The 27,622-nt window shown below is 56.1% G+C and overlaps 1 protein-coding gene across 1 annotated transcript in view; it reads left to right on the top strand.

Annotated features, from left to right (window-relative positions):
* The first annotated feature begins 11,400 nt into the window (after window positions 1-11,400).
* The window catches only part of SLIT1 (slit guidance ligand 1), a 60,786-nt gene continuing 44,564 nt past the window's right edge, over window positions 11,401-27,622 (top strand). The window contains exons 1-4 of the mRNA XM_061372466.1: window positions 11,401-11,664; window positions 23,357-23,428; window positions 23,742-23,813; window positions 24,431-24,502. Coding sequence (XP_061228450.1) covers window positions 11,462-11,664; window positions 23,357-23,428; window positions 23,742-23,813; window positions 24,431-24,502 — 419 coding nt within the window. The 5' untranslated portion in view covers window positions 11,401-11,461. The remainder of the gene's footprint in view (window positions 11,665-23,356; window positions 23,429-23,741; window positions 23,814-24,430; window positions 24,503-27,622) is intronic.

The following is a 27,622-nucleotide window of genomic DNA, read 5'->3' on the forward strand; positions in this document are numbered from 1 at the left end:
CTATGGGGCAAACCACTATCTAACCAAAACTTGTGCAGCATGTCTGACCTGCTGGCTCTGGGAAGAGCGGGAGTACTTGCTTACAAGGAGAGCTCTCCGCATTGCAGGGCCCTGTGTGCACTCCCATCTTTCTCTGCAATGTTGCTAGGCTGTGATTTTCTTGCTTTTCTGCTGAGTTTTCAATGCATTGGCTTGTTTTCGCTTCTCCCCCTGCTTTGTTAGCAGTGAGAATGATAGACTCCAACCTTCATCCGCATCCTGACACCTTACCCCCAGGCCTCCTCTGGAGCCATGCCCTCCTCTGCTCCCTCTGGGCTCTCTCTGCCCTGCTGTCCCTGTAGGGCTGGAGTGCACGAACGGTACAGAGCATAAGATGGGCATGGGAGGGGAGGCTTTGGGTGCCATCATTGCAGTTGGGGTCAGGGGAAAACAGCTTCCCCAATAAACTTATCCCTCTGATTTATCTGGAGCTGGAGGCAGCTCTTGCTCACTGCCTGCATGTTTCCATGGCACAGCTGTGCCTGATGAGCAAGGACTGTCTCTGCTTTGTGTTTGCTCAGGGAGGCTAAGCTGAGTGGGGCAGGAGGCTGGCAAAGGCTGTCTGGGGCAGAACAGTTCAGCCACTGGAAGCTGGGACAGGCAATCTTGTGCTGTGTCCAGCATAGGAACAACATGAGCAGTATGAGAGGCGAGACAGGGCTCCAGCCATTTGTGATCAGCTGCAAATGGTGCCAAAGGCTTTGGCTTAAGATATCTGAATGACTGGTCAGGCAGCTGGGTGATTAGTTAGTCATTAAACTGGGGGAAAGGCTGGGTCTGGATTCAGCTCTTTGGGCTGAGTTGCAGAAATGAGATGAAACCATCTAGATACGGGATAAACCCTCATCACAGCTGGCTAGTGTCAGCGGTCTTGTTAAGCTAAAGTGCTCCAATAAGCCAATCTTGCCAAATACCTGTCTGCAAGCACTCTTGGGTAGGAAACACAGAGGGTCACTACTGTGAAATAAAGATTTAATCAGCTGGGGAACCATCTAAACACTTCTCAGCCCTTCTCAGTGAAGCAAATAATCTCTGCAATCCAATTATAATTCTCTTCTAATCTTTAAGAACCAGCAGGAGTTAGAGCTCTGTCCTTCACAGCTGTCAGAGACAACTGGTGGCAGGAGGTGTGAAGACTGGGATGTGAGCAGGGAGTTCAGTCCGACAGGCTAATGCTGTCAAAACAGGGCATTAGAGCCCTGTGCAGCTTCACTGGAATTTGTCACTTTTTACCGTGATTTTGAGTTTTTTGAGCTACAAAGCATGTTCCTCATGCTGCTCTGTCCAAAGGGATGCTCCTGGTGCTTTACCAGGGGAGCCTGTCCCCAGCCTGACCCCAAATTGAAGGAGCTGCCTTGAAAATGTAGAGGGTAGTGGGACTGTAGATGTGTGAGATGGGAGTAGCTGGTGTTAGGAGCCTCTGTGGCAGCAAAGAGTGAGCTCTGGTTCTTCAGGGACTGGGCAAGAAAGGATGCTGTGAGGAAGGGCAGAGGCTGTTTGCTGTGGTAGTAGTATGTGCTTTTTGGATGTGTCTGTAATCATTCCCTGAGGAGGCTGAAGCTGTCTCTTCAAAGGGCACCATGTGTGTTGCTGACTGCACTTCTACCCTGCCCTTGCAGTCCATTGTTGGTGGAGACCTGGGGATCTTGGCTTTGCCTCTGAACAAAGATGAGGCAGAACTGAAGGTTGAGCAGCAGCACAGGGGGAGCTGAGTCTGGTCTTGCCACCTCTGCTCTTACTTCCATCGGGGTAGTTGCTGGGTGAAGCATTTGCTCATCCTATCCCTCCTCTCCCCATTTCCCCTAGCTTACTTGAGCATGTATTTCTTTATGGGTGTCTGCTTGCAAGGCAGTCTTGCTGTTAAGACTAAATACATTGCTCCATATCGATAAGAGGAGCATCACTCTTCTATCCCCATACTGGCTCTAGCTCAGGGACTCTGTCTGGCTTCTGGCACAGCTGAAATCTGAAGAAGAATAATTATCTATGGGGCATCAGCCTGGTGTTTTGCATGTCTCAGATGCCTCCCCTGCCAAAGGGGTGCATGCAGTGTTCAGACAGCTGTCCCAGGAGGGGTTTGGTACCCCTTCAGCCCATGGTGGTGTGCTCCTAATGCTGAGGCGGGGGGGGGGGGGCTAACAGATTTGGCCTTTAGGACCCTTGGCTGCTGCAGTCCCAATGTGCTCACACTGTCTCACAGGCACAGCAGAGTTTTAGTCATGCCTGAATGTGTCTCATTTGTCTGCCCTGTGCAGTGACTCACAAGGATGCTTCCTCCCAGAGCAGCCACTAACTGTTCCCAGAGTCTGTCATTTCCAAAGGATTTTTAATCTTTGTCCTTATTTATATATGCTATGTATGTACTGTTTCAGACTGCTGCCTTTCTGTGTGTTCATGTGAAAACCCCATATTAAATGCTTTTATTTTTAGTGGGTTTGTTCAGTGGCTTAAGCAGTTTCCATGAGACAACAAGAACTTGGCGGTGCATCCACCTTGAAAAGGAAGGAAATGTCTGCTTAGAACCCCAGAGCTCCTACCTTCAGGTGCAGGGGTGCTTAGTGAGCTGCTGCCCACCTGCAGGAATGGCACTGGCTGGGATGGCACTCGCCTGCCATGGCGCTAGAGCTTGTTCCCTCTGAGACCCTAAGTGTGATGCAGGATGTCCAGACAGGCTGTCTTTCCCTCGGAGGTATGAAGTTGGACCTCTTCTTTTCCTGTCTTCCCCCTGCTGTCATCCAGGGTGATGGGAAATCAGATTTACAAAGAACACTTTATATAAATAATGGATCAAATGAATACATCTTTCTCTGTAGAACTATTCTTCTCTCGCCCCTCTCGGCTGCTGAGGGAGGATGATTTCTGCTTGCATTTTCTTCTCCTTCTTAATAATGGCATCTCAGATTTTATGCAGATTATTTCTCTGTGAAGTTCTTCCACGTTTGAAATGCCCTGGGCTTGCCTGCCATGGCTCAGACACTCATTAACATCCTCCCCATGCGATTGAAAAACAAGCAGGAGAAGCAAGCGGCACGATACGTTTGAAACCAGCGCTGCCTTCCTGCAGGGTGAGCTTCACGTGGGCCCTGTTTTCCTCCAGGGCTGCAGTTAGGTGTCGTGGGACTGCTGTAACCCATCTCCCAGAGCCTTTGGAGCGGGAGGGGATGTGTCTTTGTGCACTTGAAAGTGGGCAATGGAGTCTAGAGAGACATTTCTGTTCTTGAAGATGTTGAACAAAGGCATGCAAAAACTCACAATAGCTATTTTGAATACTGCAAACCCAAATATCACCTCTGTGATGAGCTGTGAATCAAAGTGACAGCTTCATATGGCTTACATAATTTAAAAAATGAATAGTTTTCAGACCCTGGAGCCACAATCCAAGCACTTACGCTTGGCTGCAAGTGAAAGGGCAGCAGTCACTGGGACCAAACACCGGGTGAAGGTACTTGGAGTGGGATGGCTCAGCTTTCAGTGTTTGCTTTGGCCTGCTGGTATTCCTGCACAGCAGTGGCGTTGCAAAGCAAATAAGCAGTGCTCATCCTTCATTTCATTAAACGGTTTCTATCTGAAACTGCACAGCACAGGCTTGCAAATAAGTTCTGCAGAGTGTCACTGCTCTCTACAGCGATTTTTGCAAGTTGTCTTGAGGTTTTTTTTAACTGTTCTGCTCTGGTTCCGAGTTCAAATCAGATGTGTTTTCTCTCTTGAATTACCATGTGTGGCTGGGAGCTGTCATGCTGCTGCTGCGTCTCACTGCCTAGGGCAACAGTGGAGACAAAAAACACGAGTGCTGCTAGCGCTAGATGTTGGCATCAGCCAGGCCAGTTATCAGGCTTTACAATCTCATTGGCTTGGATTAACTAATATTTTTTCATGGAGTGAATAAATTACCATGTTTAGTTCTGTTTGCTCATCCCCCCACGGAGGGTTCTGTGCAGAAGCTCATCAGTTGTGCAGGCACGTAGATGCCAAGATCTCCGTGCTGGATCCCGCACTGACCTTCCTCTTGTGCTGTGGACCAGGGTGTGATCTCTGCTGGCACCAGCTCTCCAGCCCTACCCTGCTTCAGCCCAGCTTTGTTCCTGGGACATGCCCATGCATGAGGAATGTGAGGGGGTTGTTTCTGGGCTCCTGTGTCTTGATGCAAGGAGAAGCTGTCCCCAGCCACACACGATGGGGTGAGATTCGGATACTTCCCAGCACTGGCCTTTAAGGTGCTGATTTCAGTCTGGGCTGGGGGGAACAGAGCTTTCCTTTCCTTGCTGAGCCCCAGCTGGAGCAGGCATTACTGATCATGCCTCCCCAGTCCCACCTCTCCTGGATTAAGCAGGGCTCCCCTCCCAGGCTAAACCTGGCTCCCCTGCCTTGCAGCAAACAAACCCACCACCCAGCCCTCCCGTGGTGTGCCTTGTATGACATTTTAAACCTGCCTTCCTCTGCACCAAAGAGAAGAGCTCGGTCCCACTCTGCTTCTGGCTGAAGCTGCTGGGGCTGAGCACTGGGATGGATGGATGGAGGTGCAAACCTGCCTCGGCCACCATGGCTGGGTATAACCGGGTGCATGCACAGGTCTAGGGGGGGGGGGAAGGTGTCTCCGTTGGGCTGAGGTTTGTCTCTTCCGACCTTTTTGCCTACAAAGCCTGAGCCTCCCTCCCCGCGGGAGCAGGGTGTCAGCCACCTCTTGCACAAAAGCCTCTGGCTCCATTGTGCCTCGCCAAGGCCGTTCTGCAGCAACAGCGCAAGAGGGGGCTGGCAGCACACGCTGCGGGATGGGACCCCGTGCCCACCCTGCAGCACTGGGGGTCCCCCGGACAGATGTGCTGAGGGGGGATGCCTGGCTCTTCCTCCGTGCCTGCACGGGGATGTGCATGGGGGATGAAGCGCAGTAGGAGGCTGGGTCTATAGGTAAGATAACAAGAACATAGAACACAGAGAAGGGTGAGGGAAGAGGCTGAGGTGGGATTCCCTCTTACAAAGGACAAAAATCAGCTCTGCAGGTGGCCCCTAGCATGGTTGTCTAGCTCTAGTGAGAGTCTGCCCACATCTGGTGCTGAACAGAGCTGTCATAAGGCAAGCTAAACCCTTTCCTTCTCCTCTTCAAGTTATTTTTGCTGCTGGTATCCTGCCATCCTTCAGAGCCAGACCCTGGTAGCCAGTCACTCGGTCTCATGCCTTCGGAGCTGCTGCTCCTTCTTGCAGCATGAGCACCCTGAAAGTGCCTCCTTTACAATGTGGGAATTGGGTGATGGAGGCAAAGTGCGGCTGGCACCAGCTCTCCCATCCCACGTTGCACAGAATCTGACTTCCTTCCAGCCCGTAGTAGCTTGTAAGCCTGGAGGAGGAGGAGTGAGGATGTGGAGGCACACGCTCACAACTGTGGGACTGGCAAGGCGCAGACGGGCCGCCCGCGCCTGCGGAAGCACAGTGAGCCTGAGCGAGCACACAGCTCATTGATTGCATCCCAGCGTGGGACCGGCTGCCAGCTAGCTCCGTAAATATAGAGCAGAGGCAAGCCTGTCTGTACCCAGCGCATCTTCATTAACTAAATCAGGACGGAGCTGCTGCCTCTCACATCCACCAGGCTGAGGCACTCCTCATTTCTCAGGTTAGATGTCTCCCCAGCTCAGGGATGTCAGTGCAATGGGGACTGCAATAAGTGAAAGGGGTTGGTGGGAACAAGCCCTGCTCCTCTAACAACAAAGCCCGGTGTCTCTGCTCACCCCATAGCGAAGGTCATCAGCTGAATCCTGAAAGCCCACCTGCTCCTATTGGGAGGCACGGTTTTATGTTGGAGGAGCTGCAGTTTACAGCACCGCCGAGAAATACGTTGGATATGCTTGGCAACAGCAAATGGGAAGTTAGTCTATTAAACAGTAAATTATCCCTCCAATGCATCTTCATTGAGGAGGGTTAATGAATGGCTCCAGGCAGAGCAAGCAGGGAAGAGCATGTGTGTGCGCACAGCACGGATGTGGAACGATTGCTACATCTGGGGACCCTGAGTCCCTGATCCTACACTGCACCAACAATTGCTGGTTCCCATGTTCCCATGTGTTCCCGTGTGTTCCCATGTGTTCCCATGCACGAGGCGCTTTGCAAACACCTCCTTGCCTGTGGTTTATTCAAACCAGGTTGTGCTGCGCCGCAGAGCTCCCCGGTGGTTGGTGTGTCCAGCCAGGAGCAGCATCTCCCCATCTGCGTCCAGGCTGCTTGGCACAAATGTTTTCTCTGTGGGCTAGAGCCAGTTTTGAGAACTGAGGTGCTCGGCCCCTCTACTCAGCTGCACCATGAAGGAGGGATCTGGTGCCTTGCAGGCTGTTCCCCTCCTGCTGCTCTGCAAGTATTCAAGGCAGCGGGACAGGCTAGGCTTCCCCTGCTTGGATGGTCCCTGCTGCATGAAGCATGGGAGCATCAGCATCCCCCACATCATCCTGGAGGATCTGATGGGTGCTGTTCCCTTCACTAGGTCCCAGTGGTGAGGTCCCAGGCAGTGAAGCTGCTTGCTCTCCTGCAGTCAGTGGGGCTGTGCTCACAGGGCGATGCTGGCACAGGATGATGCTGGCCAGGTTCACAGGGTGATGCTGGCAGTGATCGCAGGGTGATGCTGCCAGCGTCTGCAGGGTGATACTGGCAGTGTCTGCAGGGTGATACTGGCAGTGTCTGCAGGGTGATACTGGCAGTGTCTGCAGGGCAATGTTGGTGGTGTCTAGAGGGTGACACTGGCCGTGTTCACAGGACAACACTGGCAGTGTTTGCAGGGTGATGCTGGCCGTGTTCACAGGACAACACTGGCCATGTTTGCAGGGTGATGTGTTTGCTGTTTGCCGGCCACGTAGGGCTTTGTCCCTGAAGAGACGCCAAAAAGAGTGCATCGCAGCCCTGCCTGCTGCTGCTGCTGCTAACCAGGCGAGATTTACTGTGATCCCAGCGCCCTGGCTGCCTGCAGCAGTCCATAATAGACCCATCAAGGGCATTGTCACGCTGCACAAGCCCAACAGGTGCCCTGACAGGGCCGACATGCTGGCCCGCTCTCACACAATGCCTTGCTCTCCAAAGCCAAGCGTGTTCAGTGGGACAAAGGCAGCCTGGCCTCCCAGCACGGGCCATGGGTGACAGATGTGGCCCCGGCCAGCATAGGGGCAGCTCTGCTCAGGGGGACACTGGGCAGCCAGAGGTCACAGCCACTGTGCTCTGGGCACATCCCCACATGGGTCTTGTGGCCACTGCTCCCAAACCACGTGTGTTTCAGTGATGCTGCTGGTGGGAGGAAGGGTTTGAAGCAAGGGGAGCCAGATCCTGCAATGCTCCCTGGCAGGGTAACTGGAGCAGGCATGGTGCAAGCATGCTTGTATTGGGTTTGTGTGGCAAGGTTTTGGTGGTGTGAGGGCTGCAGGAGTGGCTTCTGTGAGGTGTTGGAAGCATCCTTTGTGTCTGATGGAGCCAATGCCAGCTGGCTGGGCCTACCACTGGCCAAGCCTGAGGCCATCAGCAATGGTAGTAACATCTCTGGGATAACATATTTAAGGGGGGAATACTGCACCATGGCAGCCAGAGAGAGGAGTTGGGAACATGTGAGAGAAGCAGCCCTGCAGACCCCAAGGTCAGTGCAGAAGGAGGGGAGGAGGTGTTCCAGGAGCCAGAGCAGAGGTTCTTCTCCAGCCCATGGTGCAGCCCATGGTGAGGCAGCTGTGCCCTGCAGCCCATGGAGGTCCATGGTGGAGCAGATTCCAGCTGCAGCCCAGGGAGAACCCCATGGCAGGGCAGGGGGATGCCCCAAGCAGGCTGTGACCCTGTGGGAAGCCCACGCTGGAGCAGCTCCTGGCAGGACCTGTGGCCTTGTGGAGACAGGAGCCCCCACTGGAACTGGTTTGGTGCAGGACTTGTGACCCCATGGGGGACTCACACTGGAGCAGTCTGTTCCTGAAGGATGCACCCCATGGAAGGGACCCACACTGGAGCAGTCTGTTCCTGAAGGATGCACCCCATGGAAGGGACCCACACTGGAGCAGTCCATTCCTGAAGGATGGACCCCATGGAAAGGACCCACACTGGAGCAGTCTGTTCCTGAGGGATGCACCCCATGGAAGGACCCACACTGGAGCAGTCCGTTCCTGAAGGATGCACCCCATGGAAGGGACCCACACTGGAGCAGTCCATTCCTGAAGGATGCACCCCATGGAAGGGACCCACACTGGAGCAGTCTGTTCCTGAAGGATGCACCCGATGGAAGGACCCACACTGGAGCAGTCTGTTCCTGAAGGATGCACCCCATGGAAGGGACCCACACTGGAGCAGTCTGTTCCTGAAGGATGCACCCCATGGAAGGGACCCACACTGGAGCAGGAATGCTGGAAGGTGCTGTCAGGGTGATTTTCTAGTGTGAGGTGTCCGTTCCCATTGCAGGGGGTTGGAACTAGACGATCTTAATGTCCTTTGCAACCCAATTGCTTCTATGATTCTATGACGAGCCACTGCTGGCTCTGATGGGGACCCAGCACCAGCCCAGAGAGGTACTAGGAACGGGCTGTGGCTCATCCTGGATTGGGGGAAATGCCTGGATGCTGCCCAGGGGCCTTGGCTTGAAACTGGCAGCATTTTCTGTTTGAAGTTTCGTAGCTGCTTCGCATCTCTTTGCACGACAGGTCTGGCACGTACCCTGGAACCCTTCCCCGGATCTTCCCATGAAAACTCCTCTCCTACGAGAAAAGCTTCTGCTTCATTTTAACCAAACCCAGAGCCCATCAGACGATCCAGATGGTCTCCCTCTATATCAAACAGTTTGGCCCAAATCCCGGTGGCAGACGGCAGGACCAGGCCTCCCCCGATATAGGAAAGTTTGGGGTTATTTTTTTCCCTGCTCTTTGTCCATATTCAGAGGCACCCTGGGCTTTTCCAGGGCAGCTGTTGCTCTCTGAAGCCCACACTATCCCGGAGTTGACTTGGGATCACCCAGGCGAGCCAGGGCAGAGGTATGGGAGCAGGGTCTCAGTGCAGAGCCTGCCCCCCCATGCTGCTGTCCTGCCCCACTGGGCTCACTCAGCCCTCACTGTGTTGGCAGCCCTGGAAGGGGGTTGCTTGTGCAACCACAGCAGTGGTAGAGGGCTTGGCTGTGGCCACCAGCCCAGCCCTGTGCGATGCTCCATGGAGCTGGATGCATAGTACATGGTGGCAAGAAGCTCCCATAGGAGAGCAGGAGCTGAGGCTTCTGAAGGGCAAATTGGCCTGAAATGGGGTTTTCAGCCCTTCACTGCCGCTGGAACTGGGACAGGCAACGGTGGCCTCCAGGCAGGCCCCTGCTGGCCACTGGCTTTGGCAAGCCCCCAGCCCTGGCTGTAAGGTGACAGGGTGTTGCTGCAGCTGGACACAGAGACGGAGGGAGCATGTTTATTCTGCAGATCACAAGAGCTTGCCCGGGGCAAATGCCTGCAAAGGGAGGAAACAAGATCTCTCCTTCTGCTCCTGCCTTCCTGCCAGCAACAGGGGTAAAGGGCAGGTTAGGAAGACCCAGCTCTACTCTGCTGGCCACGGGGTGATGGGGAGCATGGGAGGGAGGGGGATCACATCACACTCATAGCATCACACTCAAGCCAGTAGGAAACAAGCTTCACAGCCCCGAAATTCAGCCATGGTCTTTGTCACAGGGCCCCTTTGGGCATCCCCAGGACCCCAGGGACGGCTGCAGGGCCACCTCTGCTGAAGCCGTGCCAGGGAGCAGTCGGCTCCCGGAGTCCTGGGAAGCAGCTCATCCTCCTCGCTGTCAGGAGTGCTGGGTAGCAACGAGGAACAAACCCCTTTCATCCATCCCAGGCACAGCTTCCTCCCGGGACAGGGGCCAGAGGAAGGAGATGTCACCAAAATGCAGACAGATGATGGGAGCCTGCGTTGGGGATGGGAAAGGGCTGCTCATCCAGGCCAAGCTGGTGCAGTCAGTCCTCTGTGTGTGTGTGTGTGTGGGTGTGAGGTGTCCCTCACAGGAGCAACACCCCATGCAGTCACCTCCCTCTCACTCCGGTTGAGGAGCCTGTGGAGCTCCATAGGCTGAGGGCGTTGATTTAAGAGGGGGGGACCTGCCACTGACCCTGCAAGTACCCCTCTGGCTGGGGAAATGAGCGTGCAGTGGGGTGCCCGTGCTCACACACCTCTCCTCCGGCTGCCAGAGGGATGCGGCAGGCTCCCACCTCCCCTCCTTCCATAGGAAGGATGTCTTCCAAGGAGGGCATCTGCAGCAATTGCTGCCAGCAGCCAGGGCTCTGCTGGGCATCCTGAAATGCTGTTGTTCTCCTTAAGGACTCAGCTCTTGGAGGCATGGGGTTACAAGTGTTTCAGGTGCCGTAATAAAGCAGGTGATCATCCCTTCTGGTTACACCATTCTGCTTTGCATTTGCAGACCTCAGGGAAGAAAATGGAAGGTAATGCAATGCTCACATTTCTGAGACGTCAACCGTTTGAAGCCAAGCTCAAGAGATTTCTTGGCTTTCCTTCTTTTTGCACTGAAATAGGTTTATTTTGCTTTTTTCTTCCTGGCGGATTGGCCACAAAGATATTTGGGTTACTTTATTTCTGAAGACATTCCCCAGAGCAGGAAAGGACACAGCTTTTGCACAGCCGGGGCTTTAAGATTTGCTGCCTGTGCAGGGGCCGAAGAGCGGAGTGCAGATGTGTGCTCAAGTTCCCCCTGCGTGCTGGGGTCATGGCCACAGGGTTCCCATGAGCAGACTCAGTACCATCCTGGCTGACAAGTGCCAGCCTGCCGTATGGTCCCCACACCTCTCCTGGGCTCTGGATGGTGGGGAAGGGGCTCTGAAGTGCCGGGTGGGAGACAGGCCACGGGCGCCTGGGGCACCCCGGGGGATGCAAACTCTGTTGGCACCCCAAAGGAGAGGTGGGGATGCTCTGCCTGCCGCGCACGGTTCCCAGGCTGTTTCTCCGGTCCCTGCAAGTCCCCCTGCCCGCACGCTGCTCGCTCTCCTTGCTGCACCCTGCAGCCACCTCACATTGGGATCGGCTGCCCTCGGGCGAACCGCGCTGTCCTGGGAGAGGGGACACCGAGCCGGAGCCCAACCTCGCTGCACGGCCGGGGCGGTGCTGAGCCCCGACGGCTCCGGGGGTACCGCTGCGCTGCCCGGCCAGCGCCGCTCCCACCGCCGGCGTCGGGGGTGCGGGGAGGGGCGGTGGCGGCGGCGGGGGGGGGCCCGTCGGGGCGGGCAGGGCGGAGGGAGGAGCCAGCGCGGAGGCTGTGCCTGGGCTGCGGGATGGGGCGGCAGTGAGAGCGGGCGGGTGTGCGCCGACGGGGCTCTCGCCCCGCAGCCGAGCCGAGCCGTACCGAGCCGTGCTAAGCCAAGCCAAGCCGTGCCGTGCCCAGCCCCGCTCCGCTCCCCGGTGATGCGCAGCGGCCCCTCCGCCTAATCCGCTGCCCGCTGCCATGGCGGCCCCGGCCCCCGGGGTCCCGGCGGGGGTCCCGGCGGGGCTGCGGGCCGCTGCCTGGCTGCTGGCGTGCGCCGCGCTGTGCCGGGGCCGCGTCGCCGCTTGCCCGCCGCTGTGCGCCTGCAGCGGCACCACGGTGGACTGCCACGGTACGGCCCTGCGCGCCGTGCCCAAGAGCATCCCCCGCGGCACCGAGCGCCTGTGAGTACCGCGGCGCTTTGTCCGGCCGGGCGGAGCGGGAGCGGGAGCGGCCGCGGCGGAGGGGGGGTGTGCGGGAGAGCGGTGGGGCGCTGGGGCCGGGGCTTGTCTTGGGGGGTGCCTGCAAGTGCCCAGCGCGGGCATGCGTGTGTAAGAGCCTGTCGGGAGCGTGTGCAGGAGCCCGTCCACGGGGTGCATGTGCAAAGAGTCCGTCCGTGGGGTGTGTGTGCAACAGACTGCCCGCAGCGGGTAGTGCAAACGCCCGTGGGGCCATGTGTGAACCCGTGCCCAAAAGCGGCGTGTGCAAGGATGTGCGACGTCCCGTTGAGCGGGGGGGCTGTGTGTATGTAAAAGTGCTTGTCCAGGGGATGGGTGTGTAAGAGCCGGTTGGGTGAGGGTATGAGCATCATGCCCTCCGAGCAGTGTGTGCGTGCAAGAGCCCACTGGGCAAGATACGTGTGCAGCCCTTCTTCTGTGGGAGGGGTGTGCAAGGGGTCCAGCGTGTGCAAGAGCCTGCCTGTGCCCGTGTGTGTGCGAGCATGTGGAGTGGGGATGGAATTAGAGTTGTGCTCGAGGGGGGCATTTGCACTGGGGCAGCCTGGAATGGGCTGCAGTGTGCAGCTGCATGCTTGTCCCGTGGTGGGTGTGTGGCTGTGACTCGTCATGGGGTACACACACTGCCGGAGGTATTTCCTAAGGGTCCCAGCCACCCCAAGCCCCTACCAATGCTGGGCACCCCTTTGTTCCCGGGAAGCCTTCCTGGGAGTGCTGCACATGGTGCTAGGGTCAGGCCCCATTCCTCCATGCTCCCCTTGGGATCCCCCCGGTGTGACCAGCCTCCAGCCGTGCACACAGCTCACTCAGCCTTGCCTGTCCCCTGTGCTGGCACCTCACTGCTCCTCAAAGCCGATGCCCCATTCCCCCTGTGCTGGGGGTGTTCCTGGGTCCCTTGGCTGGACCCCATAAGAACAGCTTCTCCCACAGTCGTGGTCCAGCCATCTGCGGGGGTCCTGTGGCTCCTACTGGGCTCCCAAGCAGGGAGATACCCCTTTGACACTGCACCCTGCTGAGCAGGTCTCCATGCTTGAGAACTGCAGCAGGTCCTGCTCTGGGGAGAGGGGCATGAGCTGGATGTGTCCAAGCTGCTGCTGGCAGCAGGTTCCCAGTGTGTGGGTGCCTCTAGTCCTGGCAGGAGAGCAGGGAGAGCTCCCCTGCCTCTCCCCTCTGCTTGCAGTTGGAGCCTGGTGGCACAGTAACCCCCAGCTCCAGCCATGGGGCCAGGCTAGCCTGAAATCCCCCTTGCAGGACAGGGAAGCATTGAGCTGCCTCCTTCTGGGGCAGCAGAGCTGCAGGATGCATCCCGGGACAGCCACACACACAGTGCTGTGCCTCCCTCCTCCCGTTACCGTAGCGTGATGTGCTCTTTGCCTGCAGCTGGGGAGAGACCCTGCAGGCAGGGACTGCAGGCAGCCTGGCAGCACCCAGCCTGTCATACTGGGAGCTCTGCGGGACACCGCTTCAGTCGAGTTTTCTCTTCTCCCACCATGATTATCCTCATACAATTGATTATCACACAGCGCAGCGACCTGCCTGCTGCAAGCTGCAGTCCCATAGAGCTGGTTTATGAGCTCCGAGAGAGGATCCCCATTTCCTCCGTGCCCAGGGCAGGAGGAAGGTTTCTTCATAGCCTGCACCAGTCTTTTCTGCCCCTCGGGGAGCTCGGTGGGCTCTGCAGCATCGCCTTTCCATGCCCCATGGGGGAGCATGGGCAGTGAGCTCCATCCTCTGCCCACCGGGCTGGTGCTCAGCACCGCTCAGACAAGATGATGCTGGAGTAGGCTGATGGAGGACACTCTTGGGTGGGCACCTTGCTCCTGCCCTGCAGGGCATTTCTCCCCTTCTGGCAGCAGGTCCTGCTTGCCATCTCCTGCTCTGCCTCCACTGACCTGGCCCTCCGTGTCCGTCACCGCTCAGAGATGTGGGGTTTTCTGTATTCATGCAGCTGCCGATGCCGGATCTGCTGGCTGGGTTGGGCCAGACGTGCTGCTCTCTCGTGGGTGTTGTCTGCTGGATAACTACTTCCCGCTGTGTTGCACGCCCTTGCAGGTGCTTGAGGGTGTCTGTGCAGAGCAGGTCTATCTCCAAGCAGTGAATTCCTGCTGTAACAGCTCGTAAGCGAGTTCACATTCCCTGTAAAGAGGCTGCAACCTCGCAGGCTCCAGCTTCTCACCGCTTGATGGAGCAGGGTCAGCTAGCAACCACAGGGGAGCCTGCAGCAGGCTCTGTGCTCCAGACTCGCTGTCTCCAAGGACTGGCTTGCTTTGGGAAGCCAGAAACCTCTCGGTGATGCTCTCTGCTACCTGCCTCTTTTCCCAAGACCTATGATGTGCTGTGTGAGCAATGCCAACCTCACCATGTGCCGGTGAGCAGTGCTGTCCTTGCTGTCACCTTTCCTGCCTGTTGCATGCCAGCAGCCTTGTGGGGCACCCAGCATGGTGTTTGGAGGCTCCAGGGTTTCTCCAGCCTAGTTGAGCCCCATGGTAGCATGGGTTGAACCCCTGTCAGGGCACTGCTGCTGCCTCAGCCACACATGCTGGCCCTGCCAAAGTCACCACGGGGACTCAGCAGCATTCTGTGACGATGTCTGAGCTCCATCACTTTTGAAACGCACCCTTTTCCTTTGAAGAAGAGGGAATTATTTGCCTTGCAGAGTCACTGCAACTTTGGAGAATCATGGGCTGGGGGGAAGAGGTCTTTTCTTCTGCTTGAAGGTTTCCCCGTGATGCCTCCCCAGTGCCATGCCATTGGTGGGGAGAGACACGGCTGGAGATGTGTCTGGGATGGAGCATGGGTGGTGGCTGCATGGGGGGACACTGGACCCTCTTTCCTTGCACTGGGGCACAGCACATTGCTCTCTAAGTGCCTTCTAATCTGCAACCCCACCTCTGCCTGGATCAGGCACTGAGCGGAGAGGTTTATGCTACAGCAAGGCAGGAAGCAGCAAAATCTCTGGGCTCTTTGCAGGGCTGCCTGTGCTCCTGCCTACGCTGCTGGCAAGCGCGATAGAGCAGGTCCTGGAGGCATCATAGGCAGGACGGGATGATAATCCTCCAGCACTACAGTGCTATCTGCTCCCGGGGGCCCCTTTGGTCTCAGCCGCCAGAGTAGAGCTGTGGGAGGAGGACATGGTTCCGTTCCCTGCTTGCTTGCTTTTCTGTTGTTCTTTCCTTGAAAGCATCTCTGAAGAGCAGACTGCCCTGTCAGGGGGTTCCTCTCCCCCTACCAGCAGGATCAGTGTGAATTTGCCATTGCCAAATGGCTGCTTCCAGCCCCGGTCTTTGCTCGTGGGGGATGAATAGAGCCTGACGGTGTTGCACCTCTCTGGTGGGTTGAACATCCTCCATCTCGCTGTTGGCTGTGCCCCTCTCCCCCATATGGGGGGCAGTGGAGCTGGGTTTTGGGGCTCCCCACCACCGCGTACCCCTTTGCTCTCTCTTCTCCCTCCCAAGGTCCCTGGCTTCAGCATTGCATGGGGCTCCCATTTGCCTTGTTCCACCAACTTGGGGTTTGCTTGTGCTGAGAAGGGCCCTGTCCAGACTGCAGCCAGCTCTGCCAGCTCTGCTGTCTCTGCCATCTGCATTGGCACAGAAAAGGGGTGCTGAGCTCCAGCCTTTGAGTAGCGGAGTGCGATGCTGTGGCAGCCGCACTTTGAAACATGCTTGCATGCTGCCCAGCCATCCCCTGCCCAAAGCGAGCTCCTGGTCAGAGTGTGTTTAACTCACACACCCACATCTCCCTCCAGCCAGTTAATCACAGTGTCTTGCAGTAGCAAGGAGGGTGCATCGCAGCAGCACTCGTGTGTTTGACACCAGTTGTTGGGCTGTGTCTCCTTGGGGACCTTAGGGAATGTTAATCCTTAGGAAGCACCTTGAAGGGGGTCAACCTCTCCCTTTCCTGGGTGCCTGGGCACGTTTCTGGTGTTGCACATGAGGAAGCTGGCTGCAGGCACAGTGAGGGAGAGTGCAGGCTCTGCAGAGCTCTGAGGCAGGATGCAGGGTGCAGGACCAGTGTCCATCCAGGGTAGCACCTGGCTTGTCCTGCTGACCTCGGCTCTCAGGAGAGCCAGTGCAGGGCACGGGCAGGATGCGGGCTGGATGGGAAAGGCAGCCCTCTCACAGCCCACTGCGGTGGCTTCCTTGGGAGCCTTCCTGGACAGAGGAAATTTGCAATTCTATTCCAATTTCTCCCTTCAGCTACGTCCAAGGCAGATGCTGTCTATATATCACCATGGTAACGCTGCGTTCTTGCTCTCCATGGAATTGCATGCTGGAAAAATATTAGTTTAAAAAACTATGTCGTGTTTGTATTGACTGGAGCCGAGGCTGATAACGGAGGATCTATTGTCCCCTAGTTGGGAAAAGTCACCAGTAACAGGCAATAAAGCCGGTTGGATTGGCCTCTGGTGACCACTTCTCACCCCGCGCAGCAATTGCTTCCCTATAAACCCTTCCCTGGCTCTGTTTTATTGCATCCTTTAAAATAGATATTTTTGCCTTAAATGTGCTGCCACTTTGCTCCTCCGGGGTGATGCATCGTGCTGCCAGCAATTGAGGTGAGAGCAAGGAGGGGGATTTGTTCCTGGCTGTAATTGTGGGTCTATGGTGTGCATCTTCAAACGTAGTCACTGCTGTGCCTAGAGCCTGCAGCTGCGGGGTGAGCTGGACACGGCAGCGGTGGTGCTGGTGAAGGGTAGCACCCTGATGCACACGGGCACAGAAACCATCTGGCTGAATCCTTACAGGATATACATTTGCTCTGAGTTTCATGCTTCCCTACTTCATTGTTTCTTATGGAACCTCCAGCCAGCAGAAGAGACAAGGCAGCTATAAAATGCAAAGGATGCTCGAGGGTTCACCACAAGGAAGCAGAACCTGCAGTGTGGAGAACAGAAGGGATTTGGGTGCCACCAAGGCCATGTGGGCATGAAAAGGGTGTTCGGTGCAGGGAAAGGTTTATGAACCCATGATCCCAAATTGAGAGGGGCTTCTCCTTCATCCTTGGTCCAGTTTGCTCTGCTGGGTGGGTGAGATGAGCTCTGGAGCAGTACATGTGCATGTGTGCATGCATAGGAGGGTGAGGTGGGCAACCAAGGAGCCTGTCTTTGTCTCGCATCCGAGTCCTTCATGGTTCCCTGCCTGCTCCCGAGGTACTTAGTGCTGTGGATGCATCCTCTTTATCTTTATTGCTACCAAAATAACCTTTCATAAAACCTGACAGGCAAGGAGAGGTTTTTGTGCATGTTTAGTGGAAGGCAATAAAAACCAGTTGTGCGTTAGCAAATGGCCCCGTCCCAGGGGATGTCAGCCCCATATCCCTGGCAGGCTTCCAGTGTGAGCAGCTCCAAGGCTGGCCCCTGTCCCCACATAGGGGACAGCCAGGGAGGGCTGCAGTGGTGGGAGCGGTGAGCAGAGGTTTTCCTGCTGTGCAGCACAGGCTCCAGTTAGCAATGTGGACAGCGAGAGGTGATGCTTTGCAGCCTGGTCACTAGGACTGTGGCACTGCTGGAAGCAGGAAGGGAACGACATGGGATGAAGGGACCTCTCTATGGTGATTAGTGCAGGGTCTGTCCTCTCGGGACCATCTCAGGCTTTCCTGCCACATAGAAGCTCTGAAGCTGTGTTGAGTATCTGCTTTCCTGGCATGCATTTTGGATGCACTTGCTGCTCAAAATAGCAGAGCGAGTGTCCTATGGGGGAGAGAGGCTGCTAGGAGGAGGAAGATCAGAAAAAAGGGAAGATTAATTTTTCAAGCGATGGAGCCAAGGAGCAGCTCTGGGCACCAGGAGTGGGAGAGATGCAAGCTCCTGGCCCTGGATATAATCCTCATGGGGAAGAAGCCTCAGCTCCAAAATGGGATGCTCCGGTGGTCTGGGGTTGAGCAGGCACCTGTAACCAAGCAGTTTGGGTGCACTTGTCCTCCTATCCCTGCTCTGAGCTGCTCCAGGAGGGATGAGCAGAGGGAGTTTGCTGAGCAAGGTGCAGGTGAATTGGAGCTCGATCTGCTCAGTGAAGCCACTGGGAAGCAGAGGAGCCACAGGAGCAGGAATACTTCTCACCAGGCTACCCAGCACAGCACAAAAAACCAAATGTGGGGGCTATCAGGCAAATCTGTTCCTTTGAGCCTCAGTTTCCCCGTTTGTGAAGCAGAACCGACTGCTGCTTCTCCTCAGTCACAGCGCCGCTCAGGGAGGGTAGTATTTATAACCTGAAGGTGACACACAGCGATGCTGGGTGCGTGTACAGCATTCCCTGACTGTGAGTGGCTGATGACTGTGGTATGAAAACACCAGAGAGAAGTTAAGAAGAGCAGAAAGCCTGCCAGACCCACACCGTCAATGCTGTGCTTTGTGGGTTCCCCTTTGGCTAAGAGCAGTTATTCTGAGATTAGCCCAAACAGCTGCTTTTGGAGCTCTCCCCTTTTGGGCACATCACCCTGCAGGCATTTAGTAGGGGGGTGTTGGCAAGGTGTTCACTCTGGGGTGCAAGGGACTTTGATGAATCCTCTGGGCACCTTTGCTCTTCCTTGAGGGATCTGATCAGGGCAGGGATGGGAAGGAAAAGGAGAAGGTGCTGAGCCCCTTGTGCAGCAGTGTCAGCCCAGTGTGGGTACTGAGTGCCCCTTCCCTGAGCAGCAGCACCCCCCTTGGAGGGGAAGGGGTTTGGAACCAAGATGTGCCCCCAGGGGCTGCAGGGATGCAGTGGGCATCCTCGATGCTGGTGCTGGAGGGGACCAGCTCTCCTGGGGAGGGCCAGAGCTCTGCCCTGCCTTTCACTGCTCAGGCAGCCCTGTGAGCCTGTGCTGGGGCTCGGTTACATTCAAGCAGCCGTGTGGGATCTTGAGAAGACTTGAAAAATGCAATAAAAGCATAGGATGAAAGGTTGCAGCTGTTCTGTCCCCCAGTGTTGAGCACAGGGGTCAGCCTGGGCTCTGAGCCTGGTCCGTGTTTCCATTAGCAGTCTGCGAGATGGGACATGAGCTGCTCATGACATTTGCAGATGCAAGCCAGGCTGGGATAGATGCAAAAGGGCTGGGGGACAGCTGCGATTTCAAATTGGGTTTGGCAAAGAAGGGGAATGGGCTGACAAAAAGGATGCCGTTGCCTGGAAACTCAAGGGAGGTCTTTGGTAGGAAGGGATCACCAACAGCACAGATGTGAGATGGGAGCACAAATTGAGCAGGTCCTGCCCCTGAGATGGGGCCTCAGAAGAGTTCTGCCCTGGGAGATGGGGCTTGCTGGGGGGAACAGGGATGAGTGAGGGACCTCTGTGGGCAAGGGAGCAGCCTGGTCTATGCAACATGGTGGCTTGGGCAGGCAGGGATGGGGTTCATTTGCAGCAAGAGGGGTTCAGGACAGAGTTCTGGAAATGGTCTTGAGGCAGGAGCAGTGACATGCTGGAATAGGGCATGGAAGCATCAGGCCCTGCCCTGAAGGAGCCATGTATGCATCTGTCAGGATTGATGGAGGGCTGCAGAGATACTGCTGTGGGGTGTGACCTTGCAGCCTTCATTTCTCCGCTTCCCTGATCATTATCTGGCACTGCCGGCTCCAGCTGGGGTCAGGGCTCTGGGATGAGAGCTACAGAGCCACTGGGAGGGGAGCTGTGCCCCTAGGGGCCCCTGAACAGCAGGGCAATGGGGAACCATGGAGGGAGGGACACATCACATCAGCGATGCAACTGCCAGCCTCAGCAGGGACCAGGGCTGTGGTGGTCCTTGGCTTGGGGTCTGCAGGAGCATGGCTGGCTGCAGGCACTGCGGGCACCGACCTCCTCTTCCCCTCTGCAGTCACCACCACTCTGTGCTGGTGGGGCTGGGACAAGGGGACATTTCTCCACATAGGGGTACAAATGCAGGGTTTCATCCTGCAGGGTTTCACTCTGCCTTATTAAAAGAGGGACTCCGGGGAGCACAGCAGTTGGGATTTCTGCCTCAATGGGAGAGCAGAGCAGAGCTGAGCACAAGGACGGGAGTCATGTGTGTGCCAGATAGCTGCTGCTTTTGCAACAGAGCGTGGATAGTGGGATTGCGCTGTCTGCTCCTTCCCCTTCCTGCTGCTGATAAATCAGTGCCCAGGGAAACACCACTCGTGTTGGCTGTATTTAATAAATTACCTCTCAGCATTTGCACTCTCTGAGGTTGTTACTGAGTTAGCGTAGCTCCAAACCCTGCAAAGGGAAAAGGCGCATCAGGCCCCCCCCCCTCGGGAATGGAATAAGCCATTCAAAGCTAGAAACCAAATATAAACCCAGACTATGCAAATCCAGTCTAACGAACTCCGCTGCAGCACAGACATCCCATCTGGGAGTGGGATGATTCACAAGCAACATAGCAAAGGGACTGCTTGTTTTAATGACTTTCCTCTTCCCAGGAAGAAGTGGGAGGGGGGGGTTGAAAAACCTGAAAACTTGAAGGCAGCGAATGAAAATCCTCTGCCTCTCCAGCGCAGGGTGAGATTTGGATGAACACGAGGATGCTTTCTGGTATTAAATCCTATGGATTAACGGCGAAAGAGCATCCCCTGCATCTCTGCTTTCAAATCACAGTCCAGAAACGCAACCAATCTGCCAGGCAGCTCCCCAGACACATCAGTCGTTATCAAAGCTCTGCTGCGTGGGGCAGGGCAGGGTGTTTCGCTTCACTAGGAAAGGGCACAGAGGAAGCGAGTGAGCAGCTGAGCAATGGGGGTCTGGCTTTCTGGGCACAGCAGACTGTAATTTATCACCATGAGGAACTGAGGGGGTTTAGAGGGGAAAAAAAGGCACGAAGTTAAATAGCAGTGTTGCCTCGGCATCCTTACAAATAAGCTTTACCTGCTGTTCATTCCCATCTTGGTTGCAAAGGCCATCATTTACCCGAACAAAGGCAAGGGGGGGATGCTGAGAGCGGTTGTCAGGGAGCATGCAGGGCTGGTTCCTGAGCGAGCAGGGCTGTGAAGGGGCCCTGGAAGACTGCTCTGCTCAGGGATAGCCATCAGCCCCGGAGCACCATGAGGCTGCTCAGTGAGCACGCAGGGAGCAGAGGCTGTGGTGGGTTCTCGTGTCCCTTTTCAGCATATTCTGCTTGTGCCTCCTTGTGCTGGAAAGGGTTTATGAAATGCTTTATCCCAGATGGTGCCTGGGAGATGTGGAGGGGCTGTCTGTGTCCAGTCCATGGCTCTCAGGTGTTTCTGCAGGTCTCCACGCTGCTCTACCTGTGCTCTGCGTCTGGTGGAAGCTCTGGGATGCTGGTGCTCCAAGCACCCCAGAGGTGTCCGAGCCTGCCTTGGGCTTTGCAGGCTGAAGTGTAAATCTTGGCTCTCACATGGAGCAGTTTTCAAACCAAGCCTCTCTGCTGTCTGCAGTATTCGAGATTTCCTCACTCCTAATTTTCACTTACGCGTTGCAGCCAAGCTGATGCTAGATATGTCTAAAACAAGGTGCATGGGAGTCCTGCTGGGGACCTTCCCCCACCAGGAGCTCTCGGATGGGTGCCATTACCTCCAGCATGACCCTAGGGAGCTTCCAGGCTATCTGCTTTGGCAGGGACCACTTAGGACATTTGGAGAAAACCACTCCTGAAGCTGGGGTTTCTCCCTGCCCTTAGCCGACCCCAGGGCTGTGGTCCATCAGGACACATCTGTACGTACCAAGCCACCCCTCCTGCAGTGACAGATGTCCCTCTGATGCCTCAGTGCCTCATGCCTGGAACTTACAGCCTGGTTGTGGGTTTTGCTCTCCAGGAGAGGGGCAGGACTGAGCCCCACGGGGTGCAACCTTGCGGGATGGAGCCCCAGCTCTGCGAGCCAGATGTGCATGCTGTGCGCTGCTGTATGGGAGCTGGGCGAGCTGTGGGGCTGCAGAGCCCGAGTGTGGGTTTCAGTTTAATCGGCGGGGCTGGGGAACCTCTATTCATTCCCCGCTTGCATTCATCTGTGTCCTAGTAACGTGCTCTCCCAGCCTCCTTCCCAACACAGGCACACACGGCTGGATAATGGCAGGAGCCCGGCAATCTCAGGCGCTGAATAGCGGTGTAATTACGAGGCTATAATGGCGAGCTGGAACTCATTAGCCATTATCAGCCATTTCAGCAGGACAATGGCAGCACCCTGGGGTGCACGGCTGCGCTGGCTGTACCCGGCACGCTGCTCAGTGCCTCTGAGGCCAGCCCGGTGCTGACCCTGACCCCTTGCTTGGTTGGCCTCAGAGCCCGGTGGAGGGAGACTGCCTCTGGATGGGAACCATAGACTTTGTATTCAGCCCCTCGTGTGAGTGAGGCATTCCTGCTCCCCAGACCCGCTGGGTGGTTAAAGAGCCCTTGGTGCTGGGGTCCTGCCCAGGCACCACAGTCTGCTCTGGGCTAACACCGCCTGCCTCTCCCCTTCCCTGGCTCCAGCAGCTTGTTCTTCCCTCGACTGCCTCCTCCTCCTCCTCTTTTTAGTTTATTTGGTGTCCTCTTTATTCCTGTGTCTGTATTCAGTGCAGTCTGCAGCGTGTGAGCCCTCCCCAGGCTGTGCGTTCGTGTGGGCATCCTCCATCCCCAGCACATGCCGTGGGCAGATCAGCCTCATGGCAAGGAGCAAACACTGCGGAGGAGGAAGGCTCTCTCCTGCTGTAGGGTGCTGCACAGGAGCTGCAAGTCTGCAACTGTGTGTCCCAGGGCTCAGTCCTGCTGTCCAAACAGTGCTCACAGCCCACATGCAGAAAGGCACTGCAGAGCCGACACTGCAAGGTGCAAACCCCTGTAGCTCCACACTCAGTGTTAAAGCAGGATAATCCTAGCAGGGGCATGTTTGAGACTGTGATGTGGAGAGACAGGGAGGTGCAGCCTGCAGGCTGGGAGCAGAGCCCCTGCCAATGTGGGTCCAGCAGTGGGGCAATCCTTGCCGTGGGTGGGTGTAGGCCCCCCAGGTGCTGCTGTCTCCCCTTATTTTCACCAGTGAGGTGAGCAAGCCAGGGCAGCATCTCCCTTGTGGCTGGAGTACCTGTCCCTCTGCTAACCCAGGGCTTTTGTATGAAAGAGATGCCAGGAGGAGCAGCTTGTCCTGTGCAAGTGTCTCTTGGAACGTGAAACTGGAAGCGTGGCTTGTTCTCCAGGCAGAAGGTGTGAGATGGCTGCACACTGAACCAGGCATGATAACTGTGGCTGACCTGCAGCTGGGTGTTTGCAGGGATCCTGCTTTCCTCTGGAACAGTGGTTTGCTTTCTTATTACCCCTGCCCTCTCTGAGCCACTCTGCATTTTGGATGGCCCTAATGGGTGTTCGCTGTATTTCCAGGGTGCAATGATGTGCATCCAGCCAGGTGGCTGCTGGCGTCGCTGGGCTGCTTATTGCATTGCGAAGAGTTCTGGGGCTTCTGTCCCAAGGGAGGCATTGAGCACGGGGACAGGGAGATGGGGGATCAGGGCAGCATCCATGAAAGATGCTGGCTGACACACTTCTGGTCAGCCAGACTTCTGTGTGCCCAGTAAGAATGAGGGTCCTCTCCAGAGGTGGGAGCCAGCCTTGCCATCCTGGTGAGGGGCACAGAAATGCAGCAGTTGCTGCTGTTGTTTGTTCCTGTCTGCCCTTTCTGTGGGACAGGCTCTTACTGGGGAGCCCCAGTGCCTGGACACCTCCTGAGCTCTTCCTTGCTGATCTCTGCCTCTTCTCTCCACAGGGAGCTCAATGGCAACAACATCACACGGATCAACAAGAACGACTTTGCTGGGCTGAAGCAGCTCCGCGTCCTGTGAGTTCTTGGCAAGGGGATGTCTGCTGTGATGCTGGCGGGGACCGTGCTCGGCTTCTGGCCTCTCCTGGGCCTGGTAGAGATGATGCTGAGCCCTTTGCTGGGCATTTGTCAGCAGGGCTGGAAGGCATCCGCACTGGGCTGAGCATGGTGGGCTTCCAGACAGGAGGGAGTGGGGAGAGAGGGGCTGGGTTGTGTAGAGGAGAAGGTGGGAGCGAGGCAGCCCTGGCTGCAGAGGAGCACTGGGGACACTGCCAGTGGGATGGAATTGCTGAGATTCACCTTCTGGAAAGCTGACCCCTTCTCTCCACAGGCAGCTGATGGAAAACCAGATCAGCACGGTGGAGCGTGGGGCATTCGATGACATGAAGGAGCTGGAGCGGCTGTGAGTGCAGGGCATGGAGGCGGGTCGGTGAGGGGCCACCAGGCTTAGTTGCAGAGAGCATCCTTTCCTTAAGCCATAAAGTATCGGTGCTGCCTGACTTCAAACAGCTCCTCTGCTGCGTAACAGTGGTATTTTAGTGTGGGAAGCAAACCCATTTCTGTGGATCTTAAAAGTCCTTTCAGATGTTTTTGAGGTGAGGGGCAGGTTAAACACAAATCACTCTCGCTGTTACCAGCTGTGTCCTGTGTGTTACTGAGGGAGCCATAAGTTCCAGTCCAGTACTCAGTAAAACAGCTCAGCAGTTTAAAAACCCTGAGCAAATATGAGGAGCTGAGTGAGCAGCAGGTTAACAGCGCAGTTAAGCAGCAATCAGCAGTTAACAGCTTGGAGTCCTGTCTGCGTGTAATTACAACATCGTGGGGAAGTCTATTAATGCCCCATTGGTTGCCCCAGTGCTGTGAGCAGGACAGGGGTGTCCTTGCCAGGTGGGATGCTCTGCTCTAATGGTCCCTCTGGCTGAGCCAAAGGTCCCAGCTGTGTCTGGAGCTGCTGGCTGGGCTGCAGGTAGGGCAATTGCCTTGCCCCCAGAACCCTGACCCCTTCCTCCCTCCCCGCAGACGGCTGAACCGCAACCAGCTGCACACCCTGCCTGAGCTCCTCTTCCAGAACAACCAGGCACTGTCACGGCTGTGAGTACCCCCTGTGCCAGTGGGGCTCCCCTGCGGGCTTGCCTGGGGGGCTGCTGTGGGGTTTGGAGGGGCACTGACATCCCTGCTTGTGGGGGTTACCCTGGTGGTTACTGGTGTCTTGTCCCAGTGAGCACCTGGTGTGTGGCAGGGGAATGCATCCTGTTTCTGAGCAACATGCAGCATGGTAGGGCATCGGCTTTGCCTTGTGGCAGACCTGAGATGGGTGCTGTTACAGGTTGTGTTAAACATCTTTGCAGTGTATAGGGATGCGGAACATGGTGGGGGCAGTTTGGGCTGGGACTGGCATCACCAAGCTGGGCTGTGCCTGCACAGTGCCTGTTGCAAGGTGCTGCGAGCCCTGCAGCCTCCTCTCTGCGTGCAGATCACAGGCTCTGGAGCGGGGTGCCCTTACACCCCAGATTGGGTTTTCATGAAGATGAAGGGAGGGTGAAGGAGGATGCCCCCAGGGGGTTGCATCCTGCCCAGAAACCTCCACAGGGCACAGAGAGCCCCAAAGCCCTGCTCAAGAGCTGCCTTTCCGCTGGTGTCTGGGGCAGCCTGGGGAAGGAGGGGGAAGCCCTGCCCAATGCTCATCCAGCCCCTGGTGTCCCCATCACCGCCTGTGCCTCTGCACCCATAAGAACATGCCCAGGGACTGTTTTTCTCATGCAAGCAGCAGCTCTGCAGACCCCTCTGCTCCTCCTCCCTCCATGAAACAGCAGGCTGCCTGGGGAGGGCTACGGGGGGGGTTGATAAATACTCTTTTCTGTGTTGGCTTTCCCTTTCCTGGGGCTGCTTCACGTGGGCAGCAGTGCCATTGGCGGTGCCAGCGCTGTTCGAACTGCAGGACCTCCTCCTAACAAAGCATCATTTACTGGCTCTCAGCTATGTCAGGCACCATGCATGGTGGGAAGTGGGCCGTGAGTAAGAAAGGTGCATTTAAACGGCTGAGGGAAGTGGGGCTGTTTAGTCTGAAGAAGAGAAGGGTCATGGGGGACTTTATCATTCTCTGCAACTACCTGAAAGGAGGTTGTAGGGAGGTGGGGTTGGTCTCTTCTGCCATGTAACAAGGGATAGGCCAAGAGGTAACGGGCTCAAGCTGCACCAGGGGAGGTTAGGTTGGATGTTAGGAACAATTTCTTCACCCAGAGGGTGATCAGGCAGCACAGGCTGCCCAGGGCAGTGCTGGGATCACCATCCCTGGAAGTGTTCAGAAACCGTGTGCACGAGGCCCTTAGTGACATGGTTTAGTGTTAGACTTGGCAGTGCTGGGGTAATGGTTGGACTTTATGGTCACAGTATCACAGTATGTTAGAGATTGGAAGGGACCTCAAAAGATCATCTAGTCCAATCCCCCTGCCGGAGCAGGAACACCTAGATAAGGTTACACAGGAACGTGTCCAGGCGGGTTTTGAATGTTCCAGAGGAGGCTCCACAACCTCCCTGGGCAGCCTGTTCCATGTTCGTCCCTCACTGAGAAGAAGTTTCTTCTCAGGTTTAAGTGGAACCTCTTTGTCCATTTGTACCCATTGCCCCTTGTCCTTTCATTGTTTGCCACTGAGAAGAGCTTGGCTCCATCCTCGTGACACTCCCCCTTTATATATTTATATGCACTAATAAGGTCACCCCTTAATCTCCTCTTCTCCAAACTATAGAGACCCAGCTCCCTCAGTCTTTCCTCATAAGGGAGATGCTCCACTCCCTTAATCATCTTAGTTGCCCATCTTAGTCTTAAGTGTCTTTTCCAACCTAGCTGATTCTGTGATTCTGTGAAATTGGGGCTGGATGCTCCTCATTGCTCTGAGAAGATGCTTGCACCCTGTGACTGATTCACAGTGCATAGGAGCAGGGCAGCTGTGACTGAGACATAAGCTCTCCGCTTACAGCATCTTGTATCTCCATGTCTCAGCTGTGAAATGAGGATGCCAGATCCCTGCTGGGGCAGGGTATGAGTGGGTGAAATAACTGAATGGGCTGAAACATTGCCAGGACAGGCATGGCCATGCTGGGGCCAGGCAGCCCTGCCTGCACCTGCAGGCTGGCGGCTGAGCTGTTTTGCTCCAGCAGCAGTTCTGTTTAATTCCAGCAGTGCCAGGGTTAAAGTGAAGGGTTAAACCACAGTGGGTTTGCCAGCATGGGGTGTGTGAAATGGTGGACCTGTGCCAGAGATGGGCCTAGGTAATGGCAGCTGATAGCGCAGGCGTTCAGTTAATTATCAAACGGCATTTGTCGAGCTCAGCTGTGCTGCATCCCGGCGCCAGCAAGGGCCCATCCTCCTCCAGTGCCCGCTGCAGAACAAAACCACGGTGGGGAGAAGTGTTTCACTAACATTAATGTTTCCCTGTCAGTCTTCTCTGGGTTTGAATACCAGGCTCTTTCTAAAAGCAAACCCCACGGTTCACTGGGGAGATGCGGGAGGGCAGCCCCCCAGGCAGCTGTGTGGTGTGCCCCTCCACAGGCTGTGAATACATACCATTGGGGGTGAGGAGGGGTGTGTAAGATGCTCCTTGTAGCCACCCCATGTTCAGGTGTGTTTCAGGCTCTGCCTGTTGTTTCGCTGTTGCTTCTCGCATCGCAGTGGTTGTTTTGAACCTGTTCCCTCCTGTCCTGCCTTGAAGCTGTTTTCTGCCCATGTCTGCTGTGGCAAACCCCACTTGGACACCAGCACCAGGGTTTTTTCTTGTGCAGTGTGGGGCCCTGTCTGTGGTGCCATGTAGTGTGAGCTTTGATGGGCACTTGGAGTAGACGGTCCCTGCAATGAGCCATGGGAAGCTGTGGGGCTGGGGACACACTGAGACACTCACCATCCTTCCCTGCAGCATGTTACCCACATGGTACCTGTGGGATTGAGGGCAGAGCCGGCTGCTGCATTTATACACTGGAGGACTTGCAGCTCCCTCTCCTCACAGCTGCCTGTTGCTGAGGTGTTTGAGGATGCTTTTGGGGGACAATGGGGCAGGGGGTGCCCGGGGCAGAGCTTGTCTAGACACGCTGGTTTAGCAGGAAGGTGGGATCTGGACCGATGCTAGTCCGGATAGTGTAGGGGGTCATAAGGACAGTCTTAAATTGCTGCAAACCTGGCTCAGGCTACAGTGATATGAGTCAGTGGGGAGTAGGTTT

The sequence above is a fragment of the Neopsephotus bourkii genome, unplaced genomic scaffold (genome assembly GCF_033783945.1).
Source record: "Neopsephotus bourkii isolate Nb327-2 ecotype Australia unplaced genomic scaffold, CSIRO-AGI_Nbou_v1 NB_1615, whole genome shotgun sequence".
NCBI classification, from domain to species: Eukaryota; Metazoa; Chordata; class Aves; order Psittaciformes; family Psittacidae; genus Neopsephotus; species Neopsephotus bourkii.